The sequence below is a fragment of the Bos taurus genome, unplaced genomic scaffold (assembly GCF_002263795.3).
Source record: "Bos taurus isolate L1 Dominette 01449 registration number 42190680 breed Hereford unplaced genomic scaffold, ARS-UCD2.0 Leftover_ScbfJmS_1899, whole genome shotgun sequence".
Lineage (NCBI taxonomy): Eukaryota > Metazoa > Chordata > Mammalia > Artiodactyla > Bovidae > Bos > Bos taurus.
In genome coordinates, this window is record NW_020190994.1 from 1257590 (window position 1) to 1270680 (window position 13091).

Below are 13091 nucleotides of genomic sequence, written 5' to 3' on the forward strand. Positions count from 1 at the left end.
CACCACAACATTATAAAACAATTATCCTCTAGTTATAAAACAAATAAACAAACCAAAAACTCTTGAAAATAATCAGCAGCATGTTGCTTCTGTTAAAAAAAGAAAACAGCTTTATTTCTGGAATAGACAACTAAGGATGGCATATTTCATAAGGCATGAAAACTGTGAAGAAATAACCCAGTTATGTTTGACGTTGATAATATCTCTGTTAGGACACAAGTGTATCTCATCATACAGGAAACCAAGATTCAAAATCTGGGTTTCAGCAGCCTGTGCATCAGAAATCACATGATTCAATCCTGACTGTAGAGAAAGCTCACACACCCATTTTCTGGGACCTTGTATTTAGGTGAATGGACTCCCCCTTTACTTCCTTTACTGCTGGTCCTGCTCTAGTAAAAGCTCTTCTCCATCTGTTGATTGTATTTCAGTGTCTCTTCCAACCCACACCAGCCTTTCTTTTTGAAGAGTAGGAAGATTCTACAAAATATGGAGACCATCTGACATCTCACGATCTCCTGTGAGGGGCATTGGCACCTGGCTAGTAGATACAGTATATATAGTAGGTTACTCTGAAATCATGATAATAGAAGTGGTTGTCTTATAAATTCAGATTATTACTTTCAGTTTTGCTGTAGCTTATTACTTTCCCAAGCTCAAGAACAATCTCAAGCATTTTATACTGAGATATATAGTTTTCAAGAGTATTCTCTCTGTTTTCCTTAAATTATAACTTTTAAAATGCCTTCCACAGTTTACATTATGATGTTATGTTATCTTGGAGCCAGTTAATTGTTAGAAGAATATATTTTTTTACACTTCCATTTAGTAAGAAAATAGTATTATATGTAAATTATCTGTGTGGATTTGTTTCCTAATTTATAGCAACAGATGTCACAAGATAAGATGCACTTATTGCTTCATTCATACATCCAACAAATATTTATTGAGAGACCTTTAGACAGGCATTGTTGTAGATTCTAGGATCATCACAGTCATCAAAATTGATAAAGTCTCTACCATTTTGCTTAAACTCTTGTGGAGAAGATGGAAAACCAGTCAATGCATGTGTAATAAGTCCTCAGTGCTGATACATGTGAAGAAGAAAATAAAGCAGAACATGAGAGGCCAGCTGACAGCATTATTAATAATAGACAATATATGTTTATTTCTTTGTATCAACCACTACAAACTCTACACATACTGATTCATTTTATACTCTGACGATGTTAGCAAGTACACATACCTTTATTATTTCATCTTCATGTTAGTCTCATTCTCACAGTCTCAGAAAGCAGTGTTTACTGGCAAACATTTTCACCTCACAAAAGCCTCAGTCCTATTAGGCCAAAGTGGAAAACCTGAAGGAAAGTAAAACAAAAAACAAAACAAACAAACAAAAAAAAAAACAGCTTAGTGATGAAATATCCAAATTGAGAGCAAGTGTGAGATTATTTCCTTAAAGTTAAGACATCAGTCTTATGAAAGACCAATTTGATGTACAAAGATTACTAATGTCAGCTCAGAAGGAAAAGTGATAAAAGCTTTGCCACTGTCACACCTTTGATTAGTCCCATCACTGGATGCAGATGTATGAATTTGTTTCATAGATAGAATACTAAGTCCTCTTCCTTGTAATGGAGGAAAGGGGGTGACTAAGCTGACATCTTCCTTTTTATAATATAACCACAAGCACTTGTATCACAATCCAAATCTTACCCTTTAGATTCTGTAAATATCAATACCATACTTAATCCTAAATCAGAATTCCCTCTTTCTGAGCTTGAACTCCATCAGCAGCATAATTCAGGATCATATTCATAGAACTACTCCAGCATTTAGGACACCATGAAAATGTTGCCCTGTCATCCCTAGTGTTTTGTTATTTGACACTGTAATTCTGGGTCCCTGCTCACTGGCCATCACTCATCAATCTGTTGGTCTCTTAATCTGAAGTATATTTACTTTTTGTTCTTTAACTTCAAGCATAGTATGGGTTTGGTTCTTATTCCACAATATTTCTTCAAAACAAATATTCGTTGAAATGACTCCTACCAACCAGTGACTTTCAGATTATCTCTGGCAGTTAAAAGTTTGTTTTATTTAATCTTATGATTACAATTTTTTTTTTTGAAGGATAATTGCTTTACAGAATTTTGTGGTTTTCTGTCATACATCTACAAGTATCAGCCATAGGTACACTCATGTCCCCTCCCTCTGGAACCTCTCTCCCATCTCCCTCCCCAACCCACCCTTCAGCCTATTACAGAACCCCTGTTTGAGTTCCCTGAGTCATACAGCAAATTCCCATTGGCTGTCTATTTTACATATGGTATTGTAAACTTCTATGTTACTCTCTCCATACAACTCCCCTTCTTCTTCTTCCCCTCCCCTCATGTCCATAGGTCTGTTCTCTATGTCTGTTTCTCTGAAACTGGAGCCTATTACACAGAATGATTGCAATTTTTTCAGAGTAGATTAATATACACACCACCCATACCCATGGTCTGGGGGAAATAAGATGTTATGTTGTATGCTGTTTTTCCTGAGTTTTCTCACTGCAAAACATTTATGATACTGAAGAAAATCCAGTTGACTGGTAAAACAAAGATGGGATTAAATTTGGGAAGGAACCAAAGCCAGGTTTAATAATATATGAGGTACAGTTTTCCATTGTTTGAATTTGTATTTTTTTAAACCTTTAGCTCTTCCAAAATGGTAAAGTACTGATAATATTATATCTTTAGAGACTCATACTTCCTACAATAATTTTGTTAAAAAATTTTTTCCCTTAGTGTACTAACACCTAGGCAAAATATACTTTGGGAAAACTGTAAAGATCCTTTTAACTTTTCTGTTTAGATCAGATTGGGAGAAATAGCTTCATTTCTTGAGAGACTTCCTTAACTAATCCCTGGTGGAGTTTCTGGTGGATGTCCTATGGATAGGGGACACTGAGATCTTTCTGTCCTGAGTTGACTCCACCATCTTTCTCAGTGAACACTCCTTGGAAGGAGCTCTCCCCATCAGGTGGCTGTACATGTAAGAGATGTAAGAGATATAAGAAATCCTGAGGATATCAAAACTCTAATGTATGAGGCTTCTCTGCTTCAGCAGAAATTTGTGTAGGAAAATGTTCTTCTTTCTGTATCCACAGGTACAACTTAAAGAAACCATCGAAGGTCTTCCTGGTAAAATGGATACTGCCTTAGCAGAAACAGGAGCAAATTTGAGTGTTGGACAGAGACAACTCGTGTGTCTTGCCAGGGTTATTCTCAAGAAAAATCAGATATTGATTATTGACAAAGCCACATCGAATGTGGACCCAAGGTGAGGGGCTGAGGTCCATGAAACCTGGAATCTGAATTTTAAATGTGGTAAATGCAAAATGCTTGATGATGCTTAAAAATGTTTTCAAGTGTTCTCTTTGTCCCAAAGATATCTCTTGATAAGATTAATTCTAGAAACTAAAGTATGTTATATGGCATTAATATTGTTATGAGACTTCCTAAGAGAGCAAAATTCCTAAATCTAGCTTCTGATAATTTCAAGGGAAGAATATTTCCCATTGCTTTATGAAAAATGGTAAATTTGTAAGTAGACTTTTTATACTTAGTTTTTCAGAAAAAAAGATTAAGTCATAAAGCATGGATTTTTAAAAAAATATCATTTTTATATATAATATTTTTTTAAGTCTTAAGTCTGCTTTTCCTGTCTTTACTAACTAAACTGATCTTCTTTGATTCCAGAACTGATGAGTTAATAAAAAAAGCAATCCATGAGAAATTTGCCCAGTGCACTGTGATAACCATCACACACAGATTGAGCACCATTATTGACAGTGACATGATAATGGTAAGACCCTTACCTATGGAATTTCAGTTATTTAGATTTTCATTCAATTTTGCAAAATATCCTTCCTTGAAAAACTTTATAGGAACCTCTAATAAGTTAACTTTCTCTTAATTTTTCTCCATTCCTGACAATAACTCAAGTACTTACCTATACCTTCAGAATGTGCTATTAAATAATATATCCAATAATTTCATATTTTCACATTAAAAATTTATTTACACTGTCATTTTTCTTAAAGATGGCCAACCATGAAAATATTCCAAATCTAAGATAAGTCTCCATATTTCAGAGTAGTAGAACATGGTCATTTTTACTATGCCACAGTTGTTTCATTATTTTTAGATTCCCAGAATCAAAAAATGAGACCTTTGGGAATTTCCTGGCTCTCCAGTGATCAGGACTTCATGCTCTCACTGCCAAGGGCCAAGGTTTGATCCCTGGTTGGAGAACTAAGATCCCACAAGCCACATGGCATGGCAGATTTTTTTTTTAATAGCCTTTTATAAAGAACTAAACAGACATTTCTCCAAAGAAATATATAGATGGGTAACAAACACATGAAAAGATGCTCAACATCACTCATTATCAGAGAAATGCACATCAAAACCACAATGAGGTACCATTTCATGCCAGTCAGAATGGCTGCTATCCAAAAGTCTACAAGCAATAAATGCTGGAGAGGGTGTGGAGAAAAGGGAACCCTCTTATAATATAGCCTATTATACAGTGTGAAGTGGGAATGCACACTAGTATAGCGACTGTGGAGAACAGTGTGGAGTTTCCTTAAAAAACTGGAAATAGAACTGCCTTATGACCCAGCAGTCCCACTGCTGGGCATACACACTGAGGAAACCAGAAGGGAAAGAGACACGTGTACCCCAATGTTCATCGCAGCACTGTTTATAATAGCCAGGACATGGAAGCAACCTAGATGTCCATCAGCAGACAAATGGATAAGAAAGATGTGGTACATATACATGATGGAGTATTACTCAGCCATTAAAAAGAATACATTTGAATCCATTCTAATGAGGTGGGTGAAACTGGAGCCTATTATACAGAGTGAAATAAGCAAGAAAGAAAAACACCAATACAGTATACTAACACATATATATGGACTTTAGAAAGATGATAATGATAACCCTGTATGTGAGACAGCAAAAGAGACCCAGATGTATAGAACAGTCTTTTGGACTCTGTGGGAGAGGGAGAAGGTGGGATGATTTGGGAGAATGGCATTGAAACATGTATAATAACATATATGAAATGAATTGCCAGTCCAGGTTTGATGCATGATAAAGATGCTTGGTGCTGGTGCACTGGGATGACCCAGAGGGATGGTACGGGGAGGGAGGTGGGAGGGAGCTTCAGGATGGGGCACACGTGTATATCCGTGGTGGATTCATGTTGATGTATGGCAAAACCAATACAATATTGTAAAGTAATTAGCCTCCAATTAAAATAAATAAATTTATATTAAAAAAAAAAATATTACCAGGAGGCTGTTGGCCAAAGTTGAAGAATTTCTGAGCTGTTGGTGTCAGAGGAGAAGAAACGGCCTTGTGAAAAAGACAAAGTATTTTCACAGAAAATATTTAATAAAGGAAATATGTCACATAGCAATTGGAGGGCTAGAAATGTTAGAAACACAGGGTTAATCATTTTAGCAGGCAGCTACTATGTCCTAGGACAAATCTCCAGACCCAAGTACTCAAGAGGATAGGCCCTAAAGAGTTGGTGCTCAGACCTCCATGGAGCAGTCACTGCTCAGTTGCTGGTAATATTTGTGGAGGAGCAGGATGGGGCTGGTTCTCCACATGCTAATGGAACCTGGAATCTGGAGTCAGGTCCCACTGCTGAGGTGATGCTGCAGAATTAGCAGAAACTAAATAATCTGTTTGCTCTGTGATTCCCTCTAGTGCTCCCTACTGGTAGGATCTAACAAAGAGCCAGCTGGCCAAAAGTGAAAGTGAAAATCACTGAGTCATGTCACTTCTCTAGGTCAGAAAACTGGAGAGGGTAGCCTTTCCCTTCTCAAGGGGATTTTCCTTTCCCAACCCAAGGATTGAACCTAGGTATCCTGCATTGCAGGCCGATTCTTTACCAGCTGAGCCACAAGGGAAGCCCAAGAATACTGGAGTGGGTAGCCTATCCCTTTTCCAGGGGATCTTCCCAACCCTGGAATCGAACTGAGGTCGCCTGCATTGCAGGTGGATTCTTTACCAAATAAGCTATCGGGGCAAAGTGTTTCTGAAATGTGATTTGCAAAGAGCCAGCCTCTGCATCACAAAAGAGTGTAGAAAGAAAGTTAGGTCAGTTCTAAGAGACTATAGATAAACAACTAGCAAGTCTCTTAAATAGTAGATCTGGACTCAGCACACAGAGCAGGCTCTAAGCTTTGGTGGTTGGATATCTGTCTAGTATCTTTCATGCAATTTTGATTTGTTCTTTCTCCTCAGAAATTTAGTATTTCCTTCCTTAGCTTTGTTTTCCTCCTTCCTCCCTCCCTTCCTTTTTTCTCTCTTTTTTCTACCTCTCTCTCTTTTTCTTTTCCCTCTGTTGCTGAATTTCAATAAATCTTAGGATGTGGATTTATAAAATGACAAGGAAAATCATTCCTTGAAGAGAAATCTTTGGCTGCAAATAAGCCCTCAGGAATTCAAGTTGTTTTCAAGCTAATTCCCAGCCGGTGGAAACAAGCTGATCTTACTCATATTACAGTTGCTAACTGCTGTCACATGATCCTGCAGTATCCAGTGTTGCTGATTAGAGATGAAGTAAATAGATAAAGAAAGCCTGCATAGTGCTTAAGAAGCATCAGAGTTAACTTTTATTTCAATGGTTTATACCAAACAGGTTAGTCAGTATATACTCAGTTTAGTTCAGTTCAGTCACTTAGTCGTGTCCAACTCTTTGCAACCCCATGAACCGCAGCACACCAGTCCTCCCTGTCCATCACCAACTCCCGGAGTTTACCCAAATTCATGTCCATTGAGTTGGTGATGCCATCTAACCATCTCATCCTCTGTCATCCCCTTCTCCTCCTGCCTTCAATCTTTCCCAACAGTATATACTAAACAAGTAATAATCAGTAATAAATGGTCACTAATACTCAAAATTCCTTATGTCCAGGGATAACGAAGCTGTCTCTACTGACTTGTTTAACAGTTCCTGGAATATCACCTCCCTCCCTACTCCCCATGCATTGTCAGGTGGGATCACCAGTGGGGACACTGAGTAGATACCAGACTGTCAGCCCTGAGGCCATGCCTGTGGCCTCACTCCTCCAAACTGGTCATACTTAGGAGTGAGCTCTGGAGAGGCAAACGACAAAAGTGAGGCATCTGCAACCAAAGGGATGCTCTAGGTTCCAAGCAGTGTCTGGTCACCTGAACTAAAGCATCTCAGTCGGAAGCAGGCCTCTCCTACAGAGTTTTGTGAGGGACCTGGTGACATTCCAAGATTTTAGGACAGTGACTTTGAAATGCCAACAAATTTGTTTAGCATCAAGCATCCTTAGTCCTTTGTTTTTGTTCTTGAATGCTAATTTGAAAAGTAACCTTTTATTTCTACTCTTTATCTGTCACTTTGTTATTCTCATGTCTCAGACTGTATTTTGCAGACTGCCCCCCAAAGGCATACTTCTTTCACAAGGAATGAATGATGCTGTAAAATTTCCCCTTTGAAACCTTTAGTGAAGCTTTAGCGGCAGCAGCACAAAGATGGCTTGATCTCTGGTGCAAATAAATTCTTTGCTTCTAAATGTACCCTGGAGATGTATTTTTGGGTTTTGGCATTACAGCATTCATGGAAGCAGCTTCCTGTTACTACCTAATTCTTACACATGCTGGCACCTTGGAATGTAGCATCTCTGGTAGCTCAGATGGTAAAGAATCTGCCTGCAGTACAAGAGACTTGGGTTTGCTCCCTGGGTCAAGAAGATCCCCTAGAGAAGGGAATGGCAACCCACTCCAGTGTTCTTGCCTGGAAAATCCCATGGGCAGAAGAGCCTGGTGGGCTACAGTCCATGGGGTCACAAGAAGTTGGACACAACTGAGCAACTAATACTTTCACTTTGGAATGTATGATTGGTTAAGGAAACAGTAAAAAATGACAGCATTTGGCAGACGTGTCAGTTGCTTAGTTCTGAGTCTTTATCTATCTGTACTTGATCCATAGTTGTAAATGTCTAGTTCACAAGTAGCTCCTTAATCAATCATCTTTGTTGCCATTATCAAAAGATGTCCATTTGTTAAATATTCTACTTACCAGTCAGTTCAGTTCAGTTCAGTTTCTCAGTCATGTCTGACTCTTTGTGATCCCATGGACTGCAGTACTCCAGGCCTCCCTGTCCATCACCAACTCCCAGAGTTTACTCAGACTCATGTCCATTGAGTCGGTGATGTAACCTCAGATTTTTCCCTGTTTGTCAATATGTTCAATAAGTCCTTAACCTAGTTTTACAAAACAATTTACAGCCCGGCCCTTCCCCACCTTTCTAGTTTTGTCCCTCTCTGCTCCCCCGCCTTCCTTCACAGCTAAAACCACACTGATGGTCTTTCAGGTCTCCAAATGCAGTCTCTTACAGTGTGTCCTTTCTCAACTGTTGGTGGATTAGACTAATGTCCCTGCAGTGGAAATAGTGAGATGGCTGGGTTTAGGATAGACACTGAAGAGGAGCCAAGTGATGGACTGAACGTGGGATCTGAGGGAAGAGAAGGGAAATACAAGGGTTCTCTTTGGAGCCTGTGATGATGACCTTGTTTTCCATGGTGACCTTGCCCTTCACTGTGGAGCTGACCTTTCTGTTTCTGTTTTGGGAGACCTTCAGTTTAAGGCTCTCTGGTCAAGGTCATCAGTGATGTCATAAGGAGATCCCAGTAGGAGATGTAAATCTGGCCACTTGTTTACATCTTGGTCTGACCTGGTTGCAGTTGATGACTCCTCAGGGCTGGAGAATCATTCTCTGTTCTACACCCACACCGGGTGTAAACCTTGTATTATTTTCTAGAGCTTTGGATTACCAGTCGACTTTCAATCAGCAAAAGCACCATAAGTATTGTTCTTTCTCAAAACTTTGACTTTCAAGGCACCTGTTTTTCTTGATTGATTTAGAAATACAGGAATGTGGGGAATGGATAAATTAGGAATTTGGGATTAATAGATACACACTACTACATATAAACAACAGGACCTACTCTATAGCACAAGTAACTATTTTCAATATCTTGTAGTAACATGTAATAGATAAAAATCTGAAAAAATATATAATCTGTCTCTATATATATTTATATATGTACAACTGAATCACTTTGCTGTATACTTGAAACATTATAAATCAGCTATACTTCAGTTAAAAAAAAAAGTAAAAAGAAATATAGGCATATCTTGTTTTACTGTACTTCACGGATACCGACTTTTTTTTTTTTTTTTTTACACATTGGATGTTTGTCACAACCCTACATCAAGTAAGTATATTGGTGCCATTTTTAAAAAACAACATTTGCTCACCCCAAGTCTCTGTGTCACATTTTGCTAATTCTCACAATATTTCAAAGTTTTTCACTATCATTACTTTTTTATGGTGATCTGTGACCAGTGAACTTTAATATTACTACTATAACTTACTGAAAGCTCAGATGATGTTTAGCATTGTTTAGCAGTAAAATATTTTTAAATTAAGGTCTGCACATTGTTTGTTTGTTTGTTTGTTTTTCAGTCACAATGCTATTACACACTTGATAGGCTACAGTGTGGTATAAACTTAACTTCTTTATGCTCTGGGAAACCATAAAATTTATGTGACTCTTTATTGTGATATTCACTTCATTGTGGTGTTCTGAAACTGAACCCGCAATATAGCCAAGTTTCCTTTCTGGAATGCAAGTGATTATCTGTTCCAAAAGCTTTGAGGACATAAGTTAAGTTAATGAGCTGTAAAGCCTAATGCTCTAGAGGGCAGGGAGCCAGCCTAGGGGAGTGACTGGGTAAGTGATACATACTGATGAAGGGCATAATCAACAGTGTTGTCCCTATGGTCATATATTTCCAAGTGCTTTTGTTGTTGCGCAGTCACTCAGTTGTGTCTGACTGCCAGCCCATGGACTGTAGCATGCCAGGCTTCCCTGTCCTTCACTGTCTCCCACAGTTTGTTCAAACTCATGTACATTGAGTCAGTGATGCCATCCAACCATCTCATCCTCTGTCATCCCCTTCTCCTGTTGCCCTCAATCTTTTCCAGCATCAGGGTCTTTTCTAATGAGTCAGCTTTTTGCATCAAGTGGCCAAGTATTGGAGTTTCACCTGCAGCATCAGTCCTTCCAACGAATATTCAGGGTTGATTTCCTTTAGGATTGACTGGTTGGATCTCTTTGCTGCCCAAGGGACTCCCAAGAGTCTTCTCCAGCACCACGGTTTGAAAGCATCAATTTTTGCTCACTCAGTCTTCTTTATGGTCCAACTCTCACATCTGTACATGACTACTGGAAAAACCATAGATTTGACTATATGGATCTTTGTCGGCAAAGTGATGTCTCTACTTTTGAACACACTGTCTAGATTTGTCATAACTTTTCTTCCAAGGAGGAAGCGTCTTTTAATTTCATGGCTGCAGTCACCATCTGCAGTGATTTTGGAGCCCCAGAAAATAAAATCTGTTACTTTTTCCATTGTTTCCCCATCTATTTGCTATGAAGTGATGGGACCAGATGCCATGACCTTAGTTGAATGTTGAGTTTTAAGCCAGTTTTTTCACTTTCTTCTTTGACTTTAATCAAGAGGTTCTTTGGTTCCTCTTTGCTTTCTGCAATTAGGGTGGTATCATCTGCATATCTGAGATTATTGATATTTCTCCCAACAATCTTGATTCTAGCTTGAGCTTCATCCAGCCCAGCATTTCACATGATGTACTCTGCCTATTGGTTAAATAAGCAGGGTGACAATATAAAACCTTGAGGTACTCCTTTCCCAATTTGGAACCAGTTTGTTGTTCCATGTCCAGTTCTGACTGTTGCTTCTTGACCTGCATACAGGTATCTCAGGAGGCAGGTAAGGTATTCTCATTTCTTTAAGAATTTTCCACAGTTTGTTGTGATCCACACAGTCAAAAGCTTTAGTGTAGTCATTGAAACAGAAGTAGATGTTTTTCTGGAATTCTCTTGCTTTTTCTATGATCTACTGGATATTAGAAATTTGATCTCTGGTTCCTCTGCCTTTTCTAAATCCAGCTTATACATCTGAAATTTCTTGGTTCATGTTCTGTTGAAGCCTAGCTTGGAGGATTTTGGGCATGACCTTGCTGGGTTGTTAAATGAGTGCAATTGTGTGGTAATTTGAACATTCTTTGGAATTGCCCTTCTTTGAAATTGGAATGAAAACTGACCTTTTCCAGTCTGGTGGACACTGCCAAGTTGAGACATGCAAATCAAAACTACAGTGAGATCTTGTACCAGTCAGAATGATGATCATCAAAAAAATCTACAAATAAATGCTAGAGAGGGTGTAGAGAAAAGGGAGCCCTCCTACGTTGTGGGTAGAATGTAAATTTGTGCAGACACTATTGAAAAACTGGAGGGATTTTCCTGGTGGCCCAGTGGTAAAGAATCTGCCTTCCAATGTAGAGGACTTGGGTTCAATCCCTAGTCAGGGAACTAAAGTCCCACCTGCTCGGGCGACTAAGCCCACACACCACAACTACTGAGCTCGTGCATCACAATGAAGATCCCTCATGCCACAGCTTTGACCCAGCACAGCAACAAACAAACAAATGAAGAAAAACTATGAAGGTTCCATAAGAAGCTAAAAACAGCCCCTGTGTGATCCAACAATTCCACTCCTGGGTATATACTCAGAGAAAAACATGGATACCTGCACCCCAGTGATCACTGAAACACTGTTTACAATACTTAAGACATGGAAGCAATTCAAATGTCAATTGACATATGAATGGATAAAGAAGATGTGATACATATATACAATGGAATATTGTGCTGTGCTGTGCTTAGTTGCTCAATGGTATCCGACTCTTTGTGACCTCATGGACGGTAGCCTGCCAATCTCCTCTGTCTGTGGGGATTTTCCAGGCAAGAATACAGCAGTGGATTTTCATGCCCTCCTTCAGGGGATTTTCTCAACCCAGAGATCAAACCCTGGTCTCCCGAATTGCAGCTAGATTCTTTACCATCTGAGCTACCAGAGAAGCCCACAATGGAATATTACTTAGATATAAAAAAAAGAATGAAATAATGCCATTTGCAGCAACATGGATGGACCAGGAGATGATCATATTAAATGAAGTAATTCAGACAGAGAAAAACAAATATCATATGATATCGCTTACATGCAGAATTTAAAAAAAATAAAATAAAAAAGTGATACAAATGAACTTATTTACAAAACAGAAACAAACTCACTAACATTGAGACCAGAGACCAAATTTATGGTTACCCAGGGGAATTGTGCAGGGAGGGATAAATTGAGAGTTTGGGACTGACATGCACATACTGCTCTATTTAAAATAGATGGCCAACAAGGACCTCCTGTGTAGCATAGGAAACTCTGTTCAATGTTCTATGATGACTTGATTGGGAAAAAATTTTGAGAAAGAATGGAAACATGTATATTGATTCACTTTGCTGTAAACCTGAAACTACCACAACATTGTTAATCAACTATACTCCAATGTAATAAAAAAGTAAAAGTAAATATACTCCCATATAAAGTAAAAATTAAAAAAAAAGAAAATGAATCAAATTATTTTGCAATAGGTCCATTTAATTTTTATGTCTAAGACAGCTACCTAGAAAATCTGCAGATGATACACAGGCCTGATAAACACATCTTCATTGAGCTCATGTAACTGACTGACTTACCTCACTTAATGCATTTGTCCTTAACCAGTGGAGAGTGGCAAATGATTTGAGATTAGCATTCCTGGAGAGTTTCTCGGATCAAGGGATTGTTATCACACTAACTTAAATGTGTGGTTTAATTTAGTTCAACCTGGGTTACAGGAAGAATGGGGAAAGAGTGAGAGATTATAGGAACTTTTTCTTATAGATATAAAATGTTAAAAAAATTCAAAATTGTACCTATTTTTCTTTACATAAAATTTAGAGTTGCTTTATGTTTATAGATTTGACTATATGGACCTTTGTCGGCAAAGTGATGTCATGTGTTTTGAAATACCTAGAATCTTTGACAAAACTGGTAAGCACAGAGGCTAAGTTGGTAAAATT

The 13091-nt window shown here is 38.4% G+C and overlaps 1 protein-coding gene across 1 annotated transcript in view; it reads left to right on the top strand.

Annotated features, from left to right (window-relative positions):
- Positions 1–13091, top strand: part of LOC521568 (ATP-binding cassette sub-family C member 4) — a 191585-nt gene that overhangs the window by 156590 nt on the left and 21904 nt on the right. The window contains exons 28-29 of the mRNA XM_024989063.2: positions 3158–3330; positions 3750–3855. Of these exons, the coding sequence (XP_024844831.1) occupies positions 3158–3330; positions 3750–3855 (279 nt within the window). The remainder of the gene's footprint in view (positions 1–3157; positions 3331–3749; positions 3856–13091) is intronic.